Genomic DNA, 21,359 nt, shown 5'->3' with positions numbered 1-21,359 from the left:
CTTGCATCAACAAGCTATTGTGTCTGGTTTAATACAATTTATCACATAGCAGTCTAACAAAGTAAAACTGACCTTCCATCACCTCAATGTATTTTTCTACTCCTATATTGTAAGCTCTAATGAGCAGGGCCCTCCAATTCCTCCTGTATTGAATTGTATTGAAACTTTACTGTCTGCCCTCATGTTGTAAAGCGCTGCACAAACTGTTGGTGCTATATAAAACCTGTATAATAATAATACCAACTTTCCTTTATATTTGTCACGTTTACTATTATCTGTGTAATGTAATTTGTCTGACGTTTTGCCATGTTCATTTTAGGTTTTTATTGAAGGATGGTCAGCTTTGGCTTTGTGCACCCCAGGCAAAACAGATTTGGAAGTGCTTAGCTGAAAACGCGGTTTACCTTTGTGACCGTGAAGCCTGTTTCAAGTGGTACTCCAAGCTCATGGGTGATGAGCCAGATTTGGACCCAGATATCAATAAAGACTTCTTTGAAAACAACGTGCTGCAGCTGGATCCATCTCTGCTAACAGAAAATGGCATGAAGTGCTTTGAGCGTTTTTTTAAAGCTGTTAACTGTCGTGAAGGAAAACTTGTAGCAAAACGCAGAGCCTACATGATGGATGACTTAGAGCTTATAGGGCTTGATTATCTCTGGAGGGTAAGTCAGAGACTTCGGCAAAGATAAAAATTGAGCGCCAGGCCCACATAGTGTAAAATCCTTACATGTTTTGTTGAGATGCCAAATTAAAAACTGTACAAGCATGCCTGGCACGCAGAAAGCACTCCAATCCCCACAATCCAGTGGGACAAAATGTAAAACGTGTGGAGCAAAGAATGTTGAAACCTGATAAAGTAGATTTGAAAATGTACGGTGCATTATAGAGACGAGAAGTTGGAGTGCAGTTCAAAGAATAAGGGATCATTACATGCCCTTTAGGCCCCTTTCACACTGGGGCGGTGGGCGTGTTGGTGGTAAAGCGCCGCTATTTTTATTGGCGCTTTACCATCAATTTCGCAGCGCTATTCGGCTGCTAGTGGGGCACTTTTACCCTCAGGCTTTCACACTGGAGAGACAGGAGCGGCTATTTACAGGCGCTATTTTTAGCACTGTAGTGCCTTAGTGTGAAAGGGGGCTTACTGCCATGTGTGGACATCTAAGGACTATAATTTTCTTGTGGCAGTGATGTTAAGGCAGTCTCAATTTTTAATAAGTTTGGTGGAACTGCTTTAAAATTGGAAGTTCTTTGTGAAAGCAATGTACACATCTGCAGGTGCAATAGGTACCAATTTTCTAACATCACTTTATAGCGAGCTTGATGGCAGTATAAAGAAGACTGTGTGTAGAAAGAACAAACCTATTGTTAACTGTCGTCTTCAGATATCTGCATGCAGGAGTTTTGGTGCACCTCCAGAAAGCTCACTAAAACCCACAGGAAATAGTAGAACTCAAGGGGAACTGCAGCTAGCCCACACCAAACCTGCGGATACACTGCTGCACCCACGGTGTGTGCAATGAATGAATGATTTGTAAAGCTCTGCAAATGCTAACTGAATTGCCTCAAGGCGCTAGATGCGTTCTGTGTTGTCAGCTTTTTAGAATAGGTAGGTCTTGAGTTTTTTCCTGAAGGTCTGATGGTTTTCTTCCATGCGGTTGTAAGTCGGAAGAGCGTTCCATATCCGAGGTCCTTGGACTGCGAATCTTCATTCTCCCTTTGCTTTGTAGCGGTATTTGGGAATGAGGAGGAGGTTTTGGTTAGATGATCGAAGATTGCGATTGGGTGTGTAGTGTTTTATTTTCTCTCGAAGGTATTGAGGAGTGTTTCCTTGTATGCATTTGTGGGTGAGGAAGAGGGTCTTGAATGTGATCCGATTCTTTACGGTTAGCCAATGTAGGCTCCTTAGGGATGGGGAAATGGACTCCCAGGGTTTTCTTCCTGTAAGCAGTCTTGCCGCCGCGTTTTGGGTGAGTTGTAGGTGCGCAAGCTGATATTGGGGTAATCCTATGTAGAACGAGTTTGCGTAGTCGAATCGGGAATTGATGATTGTTCCAACTACCGCTGCTTATTCCTCTTCTGGGATGAAGGGGATGAGTCTACGTAGCAGGCGAAGGAGATGGTGAGATCCGCTAACTACTGATCCTATTTGTGCATTCATTGTCATTTCTGAGTCAAAGATGACTCAGACTCTTGGCTTTGGTGCTTGGAGAGATGGTCTGTCCAAAGATGGTGGGAGGTGTCCACGGAGTCTTGGTTTTGGAATTTTGGTTAGCGTGTAGAAGAAGAAGTTCTGTGTTTTGAGCCATTGAGTTTGAAGGAGCTAATGGTCATCCAGTAATCTATCAAAGTGAGGCATTTCTCTAATTGCTGATGGTGGTCTTTTTGTCCGGTGATGCGAAAGTAGAGTTGGGTGTCATCAAGGTATGAGTGGAAGGTGAGGTCTGATTTTCTGATGATTTTGAGGAGTGAGCGGATGTAGATGTTGAATAGCACTGGTGACAAGGGTGAACTCTGAGGGACTCCACAGGAGATTGCGCGGGTTTCAGAGGTGAATGCTCCTAGTTTCACTGTCTGAGAGCGATTCTCTAAGAAGGATGTAAACCGTTTTAGACCAGAATCTGTGACTCCTGCTACTTCTGTGAGGCGGACAAGTAGAGTATGGTGGTCCACTGTATCAAATGCTGCACTGAGGTCTAACAGTACCAGGAGACATGATTCTCCATCATCTGCTGCTTCAAGGGCATGGTCCCATATTTTGAGAAGTGCTGTTTCTGTGCCATGGCCTGGGGGGAAGCCTGATTGCAGAGGGTCCAGGAGTTAGTGTGTGTCCAGGTGGCATTGTAGCTGTTGTTCTACTGCTTTCTCCATAATCTTGGAGATGGTGTTGAGGCTTGTTAATCGGTCTGCGGTAGTTAGGGTCCTTAGGGTCGAGATTGGGTTTCTTTAGCAGGGGTTTGACCATGCCTTGCTTGAGGGTGGTTGGAACAATCCCTTCTTTGAACGACTGATTTATGAGGTGTGTTATAGTAGGGGCCAAGATGTCGGAACATTCTTTCAGGAGTTTTGTGGGGATGATGTCGTTTGGTGATGTGCTGTCTCGAAGGCTTCTGATAATGTTTTTAGTTGTGTCAGTGGTGATTGGGGTCACAGAGAAATTCGGTGGTTGTGAGATGTTCGTGTCGATATCCTCTTTTTGCTTTGGTTGAGTGAGGTTGGTTGTTTTTTTTCTGTTGAATTGATTTCCGAATGTTGTCGATTTTGTCGATGAAGAAATTTGATAACTCATTGCAGAATTCTTGAGTATCGTTTGCTGGGGGCTCTAAGCAGGTTGGGTTCATTGACTGGGCGACTATTTTGAAAAGTTCCCGCGGCCGGTTTAAGGCAGTTGAGATGGTGTTCGAGAAGTGTTCTTTTTTGGCTTTAAAGATTGCTTTGTGGTATTTCACAGTGAGTACGTTGTAGTTTGTATGGTTTTCCTTGGTAGGATTTCTTCTCCATGCTCTTTCATGCAAACTGCACTACATCAGTGTGAAAGGGGCCTTAAACATTTCATACAGAAAAAACTTGCTAAAACAAAATGGCTCATTGGCTTCAAGGTGTTTTGTTAAACTTTAGGTGTAAAGTATGAGAGAATTGTACTGCAGTTTTAAGGAGAGACACTGGTTAGGTAACCCCTGTGTATACATATTTAGCATTCAAAGCAGCAAAAGAAGGTCCCAGCTCTATGTACAGCTACACATGTTAAGGGATTCAATGAGCAAAAAAAAAATAACTTGTTCATAAAATTATTATTATAGTTATACTAAGACACCTGGGGATGTTTTTGTATAACCATAAAAATGTAAAATCGCATCCAGAAGTAATAAAGGAACAACTTGGTCCCAGTGCCAGAGTACAGCACCAGCTAGAATCCCAGTAATCCAGCAGTATATCATTTCAACTTTAATCTTATTAGTGTTAAGCATCTGTGTAAATGATAACTGGGACTTACTGATCCATGGCTTGTTTTATGGCTAGAGCGATGACAGGGCAGCTGTCAGGCTCAGTTCCGAAAGTCAGCAGTGATGTGCAGAAAATCCTGGTGGCACACTGTACAGTGGAATTGCTGTATTTGTGTGTGCGTATACATATAAATGCACACCTGTTTTGGGGGATGGGAGAGAGTTGTGTCTTTATTGCTTTTGAATGTTATATAATATTTTTAATGTTTATTGCCATATAAAACGCATCCAGGATTTCAGTATTACTAAAATACAAATTTTATCATAGAGTTGGCTTTTTTGCCTATTGTATCCTTAAACTGGCTGTACACGATCTCTTATGTAAATAGATCTGGAGTTTGTTGATTGCTGTGACCTTTGCACTTTAGCCAACAATTATGAAATCAGGTAATTTGGAAAATAAGCTTTCTGTTACCTTGATTCTAACATTCCTGGGATACAGAGCAAAAAACGCCATTTGACTTGCAGCAAACTATTTAAAAGCATTGTCCGTTTAACCTTTTATTATTGTACTTTAGGTTGTAATTCAGGGTAGCGATGACATTGCAAGCCGAGCAATAGATCTTTTAAAAGAAATCTACACCAACCTTGGACCCAGATTACAAGTAAATCAGGTAAGAATGTTATTGGAACGACTTGTATTGATCTTAAAAATGCAGTAATGCGTGATTTTCTTTCTTGGAACATCATGACAAATTGAATATATAGATCTATAGATATATCTATAGATCTATATATTTATATATTTATTTCAACTCTTCTGGGAAGTCTCTGTCCACAAGATTTAGGAGTGTGCCTAGGGCAGTGTTTGACCATTCTTCCAGAAGTGCATTCGTGAGGTCAGGTACTGATGTGGATGAGAAGGCCTGGCTCGCAGTCTCCACTCTAATTCATCCCAAAGGTGTTCTATTAGGTTGTGGTCAGGACTCCTCTGTGCAGGCCAGTCCAGTTCCTCCACCCCAAACTCTCATCCATGTCTTTATGGACCTTGCTTTGTGCGCAGTCATGTTGGAACAGGAAGGGGCAATCCCCAAACTGTTCCAACAAAGTTGGGAGCATGAAACTGTCCAAAATGTCTTGGTATGCCAACGTCTTAAGAGTTCCATTCACTGGAACTAAGGGGCCAAGCCCAACCCCACACCATAATCCCCCCTCCGCCAAATTATTTGTACCAGTGCACAAAGCAAGGTCCATAAAGACATAGATGAGTGAGTTTGGGGTGGAGGAACTTGACTGACCTGTACTGAGTCATGACCTCAACCCGATAGAACACTTTTGGGATGAATTAGAGTGGACTTTGTGCAGACCAGTCAAGTTCTTCCACCCCAAACGCGCTCATCCATGTCTTTATGGACCTTTCTTTGTGCACTGGTCCAAATCATTTGGTGGAGGGGGGATTATGGTGTGGGGCTATTTTTCAGTGGTTGGGCTTAGCTCCTTAGTTCCTGTGAAGAGAACTCTTAAGGAGTCGGCATACCAAGACATTTTCGACATTTTCATGCTCCCAACTTTGTGGGAACAGTTTGGGGATGGCCCCTCTGTTCCAACATGACTGCGCACCAGTGCACAAGACACTGTACTTGTCTATTCTGAAGCTGCTCTGGTCACGTGATTGTGTCCCTGTGTCTACTTCAGTGAAGAGGAGGGGACAGCCAATGGTGTTAGTGCCTGGGTGATGTCACCCATAGACTTTTTTTTTTTTTTATGGGACAGCCATTGTTGGCTATCCCTCCTCTACACCAGTGGTCATCAACCCTGTCCTCAGGGCCCACTAACAGGCTGGGTTTGCAAGATAGCTGAAATGCATAACAGGTGATATCATTTTCTGCTCAGTGATTGCAGTATTCTAGTCTGCATCTCCCCAAGGTAATACATAAAACCTGGCCTGTTAGTGGGCCCTGAGGACAGGGTTGATGACCACTGCTCTACACTGAAGCCGCCACTCGGAATCAATTATGTGACTGGATCAGAGTGGCTTCAGAGTAGGAAATTATAGTCCTCTTTTCTTTTACAGGGTAGATGGAATGGTTTTAGGATGGAGGTGGGAGTGGATTTAGGCTTAGTTACACTTTGATTAGAATTCCACTTTAATAGGTCCAGAAAGTTTTTTTTTCTTTTTTTTTTTTTTTTTTTGTAACGCAGAGGCTTACAAATAACATGGTTGCTAGAATTTTTCTTGTTGCGCATCCATTTTATAAAATCTTTTGAAAAAATACACTAAAATGAATTACTCCTAAAGTGAATCTGGTAGGCATGGGAAGCTCTATGGCTGCCAAGGACGCTTTCTTTAGAAAGCAGACAAACTGCTTGCAGAGAGTGTACATGCCACTGGGAGTGTATGTAGCAAAAAAAAAATAATCAACAGCTTTCTCCTTTTACCTAATGTCTTCTGTTTTCAAGTTTAATCAGATTAAAAAAAAAATTACAGCTAGTTTGTTTTAAAGTTTAGTATTGAGTGGTATCTGATTTTTTTTTTTTTTTTTTTTTTTTCATGTTTATTATGCACTTTAGGTGGAGATACATGAAGACTTCATTCAATCCTGCTTTGATCGTTTAAAAGCTTCATATGACACATTGTGTGTTTTGGACGGTGACAAAGACAGTATTAATTGTGCAAGACAAGAAGCAATACGAATGGTCAGGGTGCTGACTGTCCTGAAAGAATACATAAATGAATGTGATAGCGACTACCATGAAGAGAGGACAATTCTTCCAATGTCTAGGTGTGCCCTTTACTCACTGCCAGTAACTAGGGTGTTGCAATGAAAGGAATTTTGATTTGTCTGTAAATTCCATACCTTGGAGTACAGTACAGGACACTGGCCTGATATTCATAGACCTTGGGTTATAGGCTGGTACCCTCATGTAATTGGACACGGGCAAAGCTTTTGGGGATGCTTTCCCCTCTAACCCTACTTTACAGTTAAATTAAAATTCCCTTTATCATAGTCGTACAGTGCAGGACAGCGGCCTAATATTCATAGACCTTGGGATGTCCCAAGCAGTGAGTGAGAAGGGTAGGCAACAATAAGGAAAATGGAACTGTACCAACAGGTCTAACAATAACAAGGGTCAACGGATCCAACTCGGAGTGCTGCTGCAAGACCCTTGTGGCCTAAAGCTGCATCCACCAAGGATTGGACGTCCACCTGGTAGAACTTTGAAAAGGTATGAACAGAAGATCAGGTGATGGCCTCACAAACTGGGCAACAGAGATTTTCGATGTCAGAATGCCCAGGAAACTCCTGCCGACCTGGTGGGGTGAGCACGTATTAATGCAGGAGCTTTATTCTTTAGGGTGTAAGCTTTTGAGGTGCATTGTCCTATCTATCTAGAAACGGTGGATCTTGAAGCAGGTTATCCCTTGCGTGGTCCTCAGGTTAGACCTAATAGGCAGTCAGTCTTTCCGATGGAAGCTGTAGATTTTAGATACTCTCTGATGGCTCTGACCATATCCAGGTAGTCAATCAATCTGAGTGCTTAGGAGCAGGACACAAGGAAAACAGTGTCTTTGAGTTGCCAGGCTTGACACCACTTTTAAGAGGAAAGGAGTTTCTTGGCCACAAGATTACTTTAACTTTGTAAAGAATGAGGAATGGCTAATTACAAGAGATGGGTGAAAGCCACCAAGAAGGTCACTTTGCATGAGAGCTCCTCCAAGAGTAGTTCCCTGATGAATTCAAAAGGTGCTTTGTGCAGGGCAGAGAGAACCAAATTGAGGTCCCATGAAAGCACAAGGTGCTGTAAGGTTGATTTGATTAGAAAAACCCTTTTGATTTTGCAAAGGAAAGCTAAGCTTTATGTGTAAAAATATAGACAAGGCAAAACCTGTCCCTTAGAAATACTTAAAGGAAAGCCCCAAGCTCTTTCACAAAAAATAAAGTTATCAGCTACAAATACTATAGCTACTTACTTTTAATATTATGACACTTATCTGTCCATTAATCCAGTGGTGTCTTCACCCCAGCTGATTTTTTCCTTCGGCTCTCGGGTGCAGCTGCCACCATTTCTTATAATGAAATCGGCAGTGAAGCCTTGTAGCTTCACAGCTGGTTCCCTACTGCACATGCGTGAAGCACGCTGCGCTTTGTGAATGGCCTGTGGGGGAAGGTGGAGTGGGGCCAGACTTTCGGGTGACTTCGCCATGGCAAGATCAGCCGAAAAGTTGAAGCGGTACCTGTCAAAACCAGGCAAACAAGCAGAGCTTCCCCTTTTGCGTGGAGCTCTGCTTTAAGGCCTAGTTGGGGGTCAAGTCCAAAATTTGGGAAGGCTAGAATGTGAGGAACAAAGTAATCTCTGGGGTTGAATTGCCTGTGTTCACACCCAACACCGAAATATTTCCAGGTATGATGATAGATCTTTCTGAAGTGAATTTCCTTGCTTTGGCTTTGTACGGATGACAGAATCGGAGACCCCGCTATCCCTTAAAACCTGGGCTTCGATAGCCATGCTGTTTAAAAACAGAATCTGAGAAGCAGGATGGAGCAGGGAGACAGCAGGGTCTGACCTGTTTGGAAGGCCAGGGCTTGTGTTCTAAGAAGTCCGAGTATGTCAGTGTACTAGGTTCTTCTGGGCAAGTTTAATGCAATGAGAATGACTGGTTTCATCTCTTAAACCAGAGAAAGAGAATGTTATGCTGCGTACACACGGACTTTTCGACCGGACTGGCCCGCTGGCCTTTTGAAGGAACGGACTTGCCTACACACGATCACACCAAAGTCCGACGGATTCGTACGTGATGACGTACGACCAGATTAAAATAAGGAAATAGCCAATAGCTGCCCTAGCGTTGTTTTTTGTCCGTCGGACTAGCATACAGACGAGCGGATTTTTCAACCGGACTCGAGTCTGTCAGAAAGATTTGAAACATGTTTTATTTCTAGGTCCATCGGACTTTTGGAAAAAAAAAGTCAGTTGGAGCCCACACACGATCGAATTGTCCAACTGAGTCCGGTCCATCGGACCAAGTCTGCCGGAAAGTCCGCTCGTGTGTACGCGGCATTAGTCCAAATTAAATCCAGGGGATTATCAGACTATCCAATGCCAGTTCAGGAGGATCATTGGGCCTGGGCACAAACAGGTAACTTCTTGAACCTGGCTTTCTATGTCTCTAGTACCCAATCTTGAACACATCAGGTTGAAGATGTCTTGATTAACGGCCTTGAAAGCCGAGGTAATGCTCTCCAGTTGTCCATTCCTGGGATGTGGATTGCTGGACAGTGCCTCTCCCTCCATGAGGTGATCAGGCTTGCTTCCTTCAAGGCTGCAGGACTCCTTGATTGATATAGGCCACAATCCCTGAACGAGGAGCCATTGTTTCTCTCTGAACTCCAAGTGTGTTTGTAAAGGAGTACAGAGCAACCTGGGTGTCAACTGTCCTTTAGTAAAGTCTTTGCGGCAAAAGGGAGGAAGCACCTGATTACCTTGTAAAAGACTCTAGGTGATTTTGAAGGTAAACAGTGTGACCTGTGGTGCGATGCAACCCATGCTCTGATTGGTGACATTTTCAGCGCCAAGTTTAAAAAGTTTAACGCTGTAAAAGTAACTGTTTCATACACTTTTCTTGATATTTTGAACATAGGAAAATACTATTCAGGATACATAATAAGAGGGGTCAAAACAAGTAAGGTATTATATCTTAAGCCTCGTACACATGATTGGATTTTTGGCCACTTGAGCGTCAGACTTTTGTCCGAAGGGCGTGTACCAGCTTGTCTTTCATACTAACGGCACACAATTGTCGGCCAACAAACACAAGTGTAGTGACGTACTACAAGGAATTTCAACTCTTGAGCGCCACCCTTTTCGGCAAATTCTGCTAATGTTTGGTGAGCATTGATTTCGAGCATGCGTGTTTGTACTTTCAACTTTTGTGTGACAGACTTGTGTACAGACGATACGAAAATCTGACAACAGACCGTTGTCCGCCGAAAATTTACTAGCCAGCCATCCAACATTTGTTGGTCGAAAGATGGACAACAATTGTCTGATGGAGCGTATTAACAGTCTGATTTTAGGCAGTCTGTCATTCCCGGACACAAATCCGATCTTGTGTACGAGGCTTTACTTGATATGGGGCTACAGTAACTACAATCAACAGCATGACGCTGTGTTAACCTTTTCATCTTCTTTATCTGTCATGATGGTCATTCCCCCAAAGGGGTTCCTCAGGGTTTGGGTTCCATAGAGATGGACTATGGCTCTGGACCTACATAGCACTCTTGGGCTAACTACATGTTTCCCCAAGTGTCAAGGTGAGTGCCCAAAGCAGCATTGGCCATCCCTGTAGTGTGGGGTCTGCTTATAGCTTCCAAGGGTTTACCGCTGTTGCTGGGACAGGGTCATCTGAAGCAAAGTACAGCTATTGCTGCTTCTGCTGTTTGCTGAGCAGGCAGAAACTGTGTGTTTATTAGGGACTAGGTCAGGTTCCTGATTGATTCAGTGCAGCATGTCCCGCTTCTGCATAAACTGCAGCTGAAAAGCAGGCCAGACTGCAATTGGCTGCTATTTTATTGTGCTAATATAAAATATATAGATTTTTGTTGTTCTGCTATTGAAATATCCTAATGGTGGTTTGTTTTTTTGTTTTTTTTTTTTGTTTTTCCAGGGCTTTCCGGGGCAAGCACATTACCCTGGTTGTGCGATTTCCAAATCAAGGCAGACAGGTGGAGGATTTGGATATTTGGTCTCACACAAATGACACAATAGGTTCAGTTCGTCGCTGCATACTGAACCGTATCAAAGCCAACAGCGCACATACAAAGGTTGAACTGTTTATTGGTGGAGAACTTGTAGATCCTTCTGAAGACAGAAAACTAATTGGCCAGCTCAATTTGAAAGATAAAACGGTGAGTTTCTCCGTTTTTTGCTTTTTTCATAAAATTTTTAACCTAAACATGTCAACCTCTGTTTATTCATTGTTTTTTACCATATGCTTAGTCTAAATCCATAGATTCAGAGTATTAGACAGAGTCAATTGGCGTTCACGCTGGTTGACCTCATTTAAAAAAATCTGCTACGATATTTTAGTAATGTTTCCTATGAAGTCATTAGAGTTATTTGCATGCTTTGAACATAGGCATTGAGCAAGGAACAAGTAATAGTTTGAGAAAACTATACCCTTTTATTTAGAACAACCAATAAATCCCTTATTTAGAAATAAACTTAACCTCTTGTCTGTCCCTCCTATATGATCCCTTATTAAGAATCCCTAATACATCCAGCAAAAAAAGAATGCATATACATTTTTAGTAGGGCAGTTACTGATTAAAATTTTCTTGTTCGATTAATCCATTTTTTATTTTTTGATCGATTAATTTCGATAAATTATAACGCACATACAGATCCAACTACTTTTAGCTGATCTCCTTGCATTGCAACTCTGCATTAGTCAGTGGGTAAACGTCAATCAAAAGCAAGCGCCGCCGTCATTTCAAATTTTCATCTGAAAGTGTCCATATCGGCTCTCAAAAGCAGTTTAATGAATAGAAAATTGAACAATTGTAAGAAATATGGATGTATTTTTGTTTAATTTTCTAATAGTGTGTACTAGGCTTTGGTGGCATAGCCTGTGGTCATGTGATCAGGATGACGACAGGTCTTTGGGGGTGACGACAGGTCTTTGGGGGTGACGACAGGTCTTTGGGGGTGACGACAGGTCTTTGGGGGTGACGACAGGTCATTGGGGTGGGGTTAAGACAGGTGAATGGGATTAAGACAGGACATCAGGGTGATGACATAATTAAAATCTCACCTTGACCTGGAACATGGACGCCACACTCTCTATAGCAGCCCTGAGCCCCAGCTCCGCGGCCGCCCCCACTAAAGCGATGAAGTTGTGCCCACAGGCATGGCCCAGCTCGGGCAGGGCGTCATACTCACACAGGAATGCCACATGCAGGCAGGCGGAGGGCCCGGTGCTCCAGTGTGCCCGGAAAGCCGCGTCCAGCTGGTAATGTTCCTGTACCTGCCACGATCTGCTGGAGAAAAAGCGGGTGAGAGTCCGGTGGGCGCTTTGCTCCTTATAGGCCAGCTCGGGCTCCCTCCATATGTCCTGGCTCAGCTGGTACAGGTGCTCGGACTCCTTCTCTATGGTATCGTTTGCCCGCTGCTTGCACTTCTCCAACATGTACATGGTGTCCGCTGTACACTGCTCCCTGACAGGTCCCATGTCACACACCACACTCCGCCAAGTTCAACTTCAACTATGACACCCGCCGCAGGCTGCTAACAGTTATCTGTGAGCTGTCACCCTGACATCACTCTACCAGGATCAGAAATGGCGCCCGCTGGAATCTGCCCCTAGGGACGCCGGGAGGTGCAGACGGAGGCACTTGGGGAAGGGGGGAGGAGTCCGGTAACGTCGATGTCCATGACTTCCCTGGAACTCCCTGAAGACCCGGAAACCGGCAGAGAGGTGAGTACCGATCAAAAAAATTAAGGATTAATCGTTAATTTCTGCAGCCCTAATTTTTAGCAAACAAACTTGGCGTCCTTAACTGGAAGAATTGAGGCCTTTAAGTTGGCAGCTCTTTCAAACGCTCTGTATTACTTCCACGCGTTACCTTTACTTCAAATAGATACTACAAATATTTTTTAGACATATCACTGCTCAAATGCAGAGGTATATTTCGAATAACAAAAAATACTTGAGTCTGCTTTAGATTCATACCTAAACACAGAAGCAGGAGGGATGGGCTTTACTTCCAAGATGACTACTGAGCATCCATACTGAACCAATGGAAATATTTGGTTCCAACCATCCTCATACATACATTGCAACATAGAAAAACAGTTGAACAACTTTCAGTACTGAACTATTCTGCAGTTTAGGGCCTTTGTGACAAACTGGCCTGCATTCACAGACTTGTCATATTTGTTTGATAATGAACAGCATATACCATTCTGAACCTATGAATACCTTATCCGAATTTTAAACCTTTAAAAGCATGATCAACTAGATTTTACTGTTAAGTGACACTAAGATCTTAACAGGGCTCCTCAAACCTTCATGATCTCCACATTTAAGCTTCCTGTAACCAAAGTTCTATGCTTGCGTTGCACTGTAGCATCCCTTTAGTTTCTGAGAGGGATGCAAACATCCCCAGCAATCTTCTAGCTTCCTACAGATTTTAGAATCTGCAGCGCTTCTAGGTGATATTTGTAAAGTCATTGTAAAGCTTTGTTTAAAAAAAAAAAAGTTATACTTACCTGCTCTGTGCAGGGGTTTTGCACAGAGCGGCCTGATCCTCCTTTTCTGTGGTCCCCCCGCAGTGCTCCTGGCTCATCCTCTTCTCGAGAGCTGCTTTCCATGGGGGCACTCGTGGGCGCCCTCCTGAGTCCTGCTGCTGCGTCTATTAACACAGACAAGCAGACTTGGCCCCACCCCCGGCTCCCATGTCACTGGATTTGATTGACAGCAGGAGCCAATGGCTCACTCTATCAATCTATCCAATGAGGACTGAGACAGTGGCTTGAGCTGCTGTGCTCGTCCCCGTCACTGGAACACTCAGGTAAGAAAAAGAGGGGTGCTGCAGCACAGAAGTTTTTCCACCTTAATGTATAGAATGCATTAAGGTGAAAAACCGTTAGGGTTTACAACCTCTTTAATATTGTGTCTGTTGTCTCTACATATCCTGAGAATATGTTCATATACAACTTTGTAAAATGTAGCGCTTTAATTTCACCTCGGCCAGTGAAGATACTGATTTGGGCTTACAATGAGTGTATGCTAGATCTCCTGCATAAACATCACCTACACCATACATCAGAGGTAATTGCTTCACACCCTAATAATATCCTCCTTTCTAGAACTCCCCCAAACTTTCCAAATGTTCATTGTTATTACATCCTGTTTTCTAGTTTCTCCCTTTAGCCACTAGTACCTCCTTAAGGTGGTTGTAAACCCTTACGTGCAACCCAGTGAAGTGACTGGCATTAGCTGATGCACAAAAATGAAACCAATCCTCCTACATAAGTTGTACCTTTTTTTTTTTTTTTTTTTTTTTTTTTTATCTGCTGTCTTCTTTCCAACCATTAAAAATCCACCTACATAAGTTGTAGCTGTGTATCTGCAGCTATTTCTTCTGTAGATCATTCTGAAAACAGCTGTGTTTTTTTTTTTTTTTTTTTTTAGCTCTACAGCAGAGAATGAGGATCTGAAGTCTTCACATATCTGGCTCTGAGCCCTGTTTAGAGGGAAGGGGTATGTCCTCCTTCGCACAGTAGGAGAACAAGCACAGCTGTGGATAACAGGCACAGGCTGTACTGTAGCTCCCTCTGTCGCTGTTTTTTAACTTCTGGCGTCTGGAAAAGTTGCCAGAAGTGACTACTGCTGATAATAGGGGAACCAGGCAGAAGGGAGAAATGGCACTTAGCAGAGAGACAAATACATCGTATAGAAGGGTGAGCTTTTCTCTTATTTTATGTTTTGAGGTTTACAACCACTTTAAAGTTGAATTTCTTCAACTTAATTAAACCTTTAAATCGTTCATGTTGGTTGGGGAGGGGGGACAAGAAGGGACAAACTTCAAATTTTTCCTTAAGAAGGACAATTCTATCTCCATGAAGGCAAAATATTATCTAATAGGATTCAAAATATGGTGGACTTGGGACGCAGAGCATTGCGTCTGGAGCCCACCCAGGTGTGTTGCAACAGGGAATGAAAATTCCCTGTTGCAACACTGATCCTCCTCTGGGCCAATCTGGAAGCAGGTATGAAACCTGTTTCCTGATTGGACAAAACTTCTGGTGATTCTATTGGATCCTAGCTGTGGGAGGAGGAGACACCACAGAAGCTGCTCCAGGAGAGGACACTGGAGCAGCTTAACCCCAGCCCGCCACGCTCTCAACGGCCACACCCATTGTTAGGACAGCGGGTGGGGGAGTGTAAGTGCCGCCAGGTGGGGTGTTGTTGGGTAGTGCCACTTCACCGGGGGGGGCGGGGCAGGCTTTCTACTGCGCGCCCCCCCCCCCAAAAAAAAAGCCGCTACTGTGGTAATCTTTCCCTTGCTTTTTGGTTGTTCTCCAAAATAAATTGACCCCTAAAAATTTAACCCAGGTGTCCCCTACAATCACTTTCTACAAATAGATCATGTGATGATGGCAATGTGCCTTTTGATAGTTTTACGCATGCAACCTGGAGTCATTCTGTCCTATGCTTCTAGAGTCTTTATTTCTAGAGAGTCTAGATCAGCTTACATATTCCTTGTTAATCACAATGGAATTCATCCCATGTAGAAGGGGTCTTAGAGAGAGGGGGATGAAAAGGCGGCAGTACACTGATCTTAGTGAATGTCTTGCAGAGGGGCATGTCAGCATTGGAGTACAGGCTCCGAGCACAGGCAGAAAACTAACTACACTGAGATGGATGTGCTCTCGTGCCTAGCATGGTCAGTTTGAAATAGAAAGCAGGGGGACTGCCAGTATCCCCAGGGATTTCACACAAGGGAAGCAATTCAAAGAACAGGAGACTTTTTAACACAAGTAAATGGTGCAACAGCCACATATCAGGAATACTAAATGTTGGGGTAACGTATTCTTTAATTGTGTTTATAGTGCATTACGTTTATTGCTATGTTTATTGATTGAATGTTTTCCAGCTAATTACAGCCAAGCTAACACAAATAAGCGCAAACATGCCTTCAAGTCCTGACAGTTCTTCAGATTCCTCAACTGGCTCCCCTGGCAATCATGGAAACCACTACAGTGATGGTCCTAATCCTGAAGTTGAAAGCTGCCTGCCTGGAGTGGTTTGTATATTCTTGTTCTTGGATCATTTTAAAATCAACTGGTTTGGCAGTGCAAACTGTTTTTACTTTCATTTATTATGCTGCTTTCACACTGAGGCATTTTTCAAGTGCTTTCGCGTTTAAAAAAAAAAAAGTGCCTAAAGAGCTCAAGAAATAATGCTACCCTTTAATCAATGAATGTGTTTGCAATAAGTCGGTGTGCTTCCGTTGCGTTGAAAAAAAATCCTGTTTGCAACATTTTTGGAGCATTTTACCAGTAATAAAGAAACCGCACCAAAAATGCACCTTCCCATTGAAAGCAATGGGAAAAGCAGTAAAAACACACCCGTAACGTGCTTTTGGTGTGTGTGTGTTTTTTTTTTTTTTTTATCACATGCTCTTTAAAAATTGCACCACAAATGCGTTTTTGCAGTAGATTAGTGCGAAAGCAGTCTAACTGCTCAAGTAGACAGGTGATTGTTTTTTAAAGCATTGTATTGTATTTTGCTTGATTGCAGATAATGCTTTCTTAAATAGTTAGGGACAAGAGAACATATTTGCTAACTTTTCCCCTACTCTTTATAGATAATGTCATTACATCACCGATATATCTCCTTCCTTTGGCAAGTTGCAGACTTGGGAAGCAACCTAAATATGCCCCCGCTACGTGATGGGGCACGTGTGCTGATGAAACTTATGCCACCAGGTAATCATATTTAAGCACCTAAATACTGCCAGGCCATTTTTTAAGTTTTCAGCGCTTTCACTTTTTGAATGACAATAAGTCATGCAACACTGTACACAAATGAAATTCTTATTTTTTTGAGACAGCTTTCTTTTGGTGGTATTCACCCCTGAGTTTTTTTTTTATTTTTTACTTTATTAGCAAACCAATGCTAAGAATTTAAAAAAAAAAAAATTAGGTCAAAATTTATTTCTTTAACCACTTGACAACTGGGCACTTAAACCCCCTTCCTAACCAGACCAATTTTCAGCTTTTGGTGCTCTCACATTTTGAATGACTATTACTCAGTCATGCAACACTGTATCTGTATGACATTTTTGTCCTTTTTTCACACAAATAGAGCTTTCTTTTGGTGGTATTTAATCACCGCTGGGTTCTTTCTTTTTTGCGCCGTAAAAGAAAAAAGACCGAAAAATCTGTAAAAAAAAATACATTTTTCTTCATTTCTGTTATAATATTTTGCAAATTAGTAATTTTTCTTCATATATTTTGGCCAAAATTTATACCGCTACATATCTTTGGTAAAAATAACCCAAATCGGTGGATATTATTTGGTCTTTTTGAAAGTTATAGAGTCCAAAAGCTATGGTGCGAATATCTGAAAATTGATCACACCTGAAGTACTGACGGCCTATCTAATTTCTTGAGACCCTAACATGCCAGAAAAGTACAAATACCCCCCCAAATGACCCTTTTTTGGAAAGAAGACATTCCAAGGTATTTAGAAAGATGCATGGTGAGTTTTTTGAAGTTGTCATTTTTTCCCACAATTCTTTGCAAAATCAAGGTGTTTTTTTTTTTTTTTTACTTTTTTTTTTTTTCCACAAAATTGTCATATTAGCAGGGTATTTCTCTCACACCACATATGCATACCACAAATTACACCCCAAAACACATTCTGCTATTACTCCCGAGTATGGCTATACCACATGTGTGAGACTTTTACACAGCGTGGCCACATACAGAGGCCCAACATGCAGGGGAGCACCTTCAGGCGTTCTGGAGCACCCAGGCCAATTCTGACATTTCTCTCCTACATGTAAAAATTATCATTTATTAGCTAGAAAATTACATAGAACCCCAAAACATTATATATGTTTTTTTAGCAAAGACCCTAGAGAATACAATGGCGGTCGTTGCAACTTTTTATCTCGCACGGTATTTGCGCAGCAATTTTTTTAACGCGTTTTTTTTGGAAAAAAAACTGTTTTGTGCTTTACAAAAACCAAAACAGTAAAGTTAGCCCAATGTTTTTGCATAGTGTGAAAGATGAAGTTATGCCGAGTAAATAGATACCCAACATGTCACCTTTCAAAATTGCACGCGCTTGTGGAATGGCGCCAAACTTTGCTACTCAAAAATCCCCATAGGGGACGCTTTAAAATTTTTTACTGGTTACATGTTTTGAGTTACAGAGGAGGTCTAGGGCCAAAATTATTGCTCTCGCTCTACCGATCGCAGCGATACCTCACATGTGTGGTTTGAACACCGTTTTCATATGTGGGCGGGACTTACGTATGCGTTCGCTTCTGCATGCGAGCACACAGGGACAGGGGTGCTTTAAAAAATTTTTTTTTTTTTTTTTTTTTTTTATTGTTCATTTTACTTTATTTTAGTTTGATGCTTTTTTCCCAAAAAAAAAATTTTTGACCACTTTTATTCCTATTACAAGGAATGTAAACATCCTTGTAATAGGAATATGGCATGACAGGTCCTCTTTACAGTGAGATATGGGGTCAATAAGACCCCACGTCTCACCTCTAGGCTGGGAAGCCTGAAATAAAAAAAAAAAAAAAACGATCCTGGCTTCGATCGGAACGGTGAGTCGGTAGAAGCACGGGAGGGGGGGTCATCCCCTCTCGCCTCCCATAAGAACGATCAAGCAGTGAAACAGCCGCTATGATCGTTCTTATGGTGTAGGGAATCGCTGGCTGAAAAAGCTGATATCTGAATGATGCCTGTAGCTGCAGGCATCATTCAGATATCCCCGCACAAAGTCAAGGACGTTGTATGACGGCCGGCGGGCGGGAAGTGGTTAAAACGCATTTTTTTTTTTAAACACAAAGTTGTCCATTTATACAATATTTCTAACACATAGCATGTACATATCAAATATGACACCCCGAAATAGATTCTCCTACTCCTCCTGAGTACGGCGATACCACATGTGTGAGACTTCCACAGCCTGGCCACATACAGAGGCCGAGTACGGCCGAGCATGGCGGAGTATGGCGGGGCTTTGCAGAGTAATGTGGGGGCTTTGCAGAGTAATGTGGGGGCTTTGCAGAGTAATGTGGGGGCTTTGCAGAGTAATGTGGGGGCTTTGCAGAGTAGTAGGAATGGATGGATGGCTGGATGTCTCTGTGCAGCGCTGTGGGCACTACACATCCAGCCCACAGCGCTGCAGCCATCCATCCATCCCCCTCTCCGCTCACAGTGTACCGATCGGTACACAGGAGGGGAGGAGAGGAACCGGCATCATCAGATGACGCCGGTCTGTTTACATGTGATCGCGCCGTCTTTTGACGGCGCGATCACATGGTAAACGGCCGTGATCAGCGGCCATTTACCGGGATCCGTGATGCGCTGGGTCCTCTGGACCCGGCGGTCACGGATGTGCTCGGGTGCGCGCCCCAGGGGGCGCGCGAGAGGGGAATTCCGGGAGGACGTCATATGACGTCCTCCCAGAGTTAAGCAACCGCCCTGCAGCCGTCATTCGGTCTATGGGCCGGTTGTTAAGTGGTTAAATAATATACATGGATTTGGGTTATTTATCCTAGCGTGAAAGAGTCTACGAACTATGGTATAGACAGTAGATTTGAAAATTGATCAGTCCTGATGTGTCAGCCTACCTCATTTCATGATGCCCTAAAATGCCTGGACAGTACAAATACCACCCGCCCCCAATGACCCCTTTTTTGGAAAGTACAAGGTATTTATTAAGGGGCATGGTGAGTTTTTTGGAAAATTTAAATTAAAGATTTTTTTTTTTTTGTATGTCTCCTGAGTTTGGGGATACCGCACGTGAGAGACTTAACAGCCTAGATGCATAGAGGGGCCCAAAATCCAAGGAGCATAAATTACACACCTGATTTCTAACACCCTCTTATAACTGGGGATGTAGCCGTGTTCAGAATTAAGCAATCGCATTCAAACTCGTGTTAAATAGGAGTCAGTACATACCTGCCATCATTTAAAGTGCCTCTGATTAACCCCAAATAAAGTTCCGCTGTTCTAGTAGGGGTTTCTTGACATTTTCTTAGTCGCATCCTACAACAAAAGCCATGGTCCACAGAGAGCTTCCAAAGCATCAGAGGGATCTCATTGTTAAAAGGTATCAGTCAGCAGAAGGGTACTAAAGAATTTCCAAGGCATTAGATTATACCATGGAACACAGTAAAGACAGTCATCAAGTGGAGAAAATATGGCACAACAGTGACATTACCAAGAACTGGACGTCCCTCCAAAATTGATAAAAAGACTAGAAGAAAACTGGTCAGGGAAGCTGCCAAGAGGCCTACAGCAACATTTAAGGAGCTGCAGGAATATCTGGCAAGTACTGGCTGTGTGGTACATGTGACAACAATCTCTTGTATTTTCTTATGTCTGGGCTATGGGGCAGAGTGTCAAGACAGAAGTCTTTTCTTACGAAGAAAAGCATCCAAGCCCGGCTAAATTTTGCAAAAACACATCTGAAGTCTCCCAAAAGCATGTGGGAAAATGTGTTATAGTCTGATGAAACCAAGGTTGAACTTTTTAGCCATAATTCCAAAAGAACACCATACCCACAGTGAAGCATGGTGATGGCAGCATCATGCTTTGGGGCTGTTTGTCTTCAGCTGGAATAGGGGCCTTAGTCAAGGTAGAGGGAATTATAAACCTTTTGAAATACCAGTCAATATTGGCACAAAACCTTCAGGTTTTGAAAGCAGAGCATGAAGAGTAACTTCATCTTTCAGCATGACAACGACCCAAAGCATACTGTCTAAATCAACAAAGGAATGGCTTCACCAGAAGATTAAAGTTTTGGAATGGCTGAGACCCGGACCTGAATTGGATTTAAAATCGGTGGTATGATCTGAAGAGGGCTGTGCACCGGAGATGCCCTCACAATCTGACAGATTTGGCGTGTTTTTTTTTTACAAAAAAGAGTGGGCAAATATTGGCAAGTCAAGATGTGTCATGCTGATAGACTCATACCCAAAAAGACAGTGCTGTAAATCAAAAGGTGCTTCCACAAAGTATTAGTTTAAGCAAGTGCACACTTATGCAACCATATTTTCTTTTTACTTCCCTCCATCTAAAATAGTTTGTTGTTCAACTGAGTTGTGCAGTTTATAAGTCACATTAACCACTAAAGCCCCGGAAGATTTTACCTCCTTCCTGACCAGAGCACTTTTTGCGATTCGGCACTGTGTCGCTTTAACTGACAATTGCGCAGTCGTGCGACGTTGCACCCAAACAAAATTGACGTCCTTTTTTTTTCCCCACAAGTAAAGCTTTCTTTTGGTGGTATTTGATCACTTCTGCGGTTTTTATATATATATATATATATATATATATATATATATATATATAATAATTTTTTTCCTCAGTTTAGGCCGATGTGTACTCTTCTACATATTTTTGGTGGAAAAAATTAAAATAAGCGTATATTGGTTTGCACAAAAGTTATAGCGTCTACAAAATAAGGGATATTTTTATTACATTTTTTTTTCACTAGTAATGGCGGCAATCTGCGATTTTTATCAGGACTGCGACATTATGGTGGACACGGACAATTTTGACACCTTTTTGGGACCATTGGCATTTTTACAGCGATCAGTGCTATAAAAATGCATTGGTTACTGTAAAAATGTCACTGGCAGGGAAGGGGTTAACACT

At 42.5% G+C, this 21,359-nt stretch overlaps 1 protein-coding gene across 4 annotated transcripts in view; it reads left to right on the top strand.

Moving 5' to 3' along the window:
* USP9X (ubiquitin specific peptidase 9 X-linked) overlaps nucleotides 1-21,359 on the top strand; it is a 365,419-nt gene that overhangs the window by 188,602 nt on the left and 155,458 nt on the right. For all 4 annotated transcript variants that reach the window (XM_073616321.1, XM_073616319.1, XM_073616322.1 and 1 more), the window contains 6 exons: nucleotides 320-662; nucleotides 4,520-4,615; nucleotides 6,513-6,724; nucleotides 10,609-10,849; nucleotides 15,602-15,751; nucleotides 16,316-16,436. In XM_073616321.1, the coding sequence (XP_073472422.1) occupies nucleotides 320-662; nucleotides 4,520-4,615; nucleotides 6,513-6,724; nucleotides 10,609-10,849; nucleotides 15,602-15,751; nucleotides 16,316-16,436 (1,163 nt within the window). The remainder of the gene's footprint in view (nucleotides 1-319; nucleotides 663-4,519; nucleotides 4,616-6,512; nucleotides 6,725-10,608; nucleotides 10,850-15,601; nucleotides 15,752-16,315; nucleotides 16,437-21,359) is intronic.

The sequence above is a fragment of the Aquarana catesbeiana genome, linkage group LG02, assembly GCF_042186555.1.
Source record: "Aquarana catesbeiana isolate 2022-GZ linkage group LG02, ASM4218655v1, whole genome shotgun sequence".
Lineage (NCBI taxonomy): Eukaryota > Metazoa > Chordata > Amphibia > Anura > Ranidae > Aquarana > Aquarana catesbeiana.
Note: the sequence above shows the minus strand (reverse complement) of the source record. Positions and strands in the feature narration are given on the sequence as shown.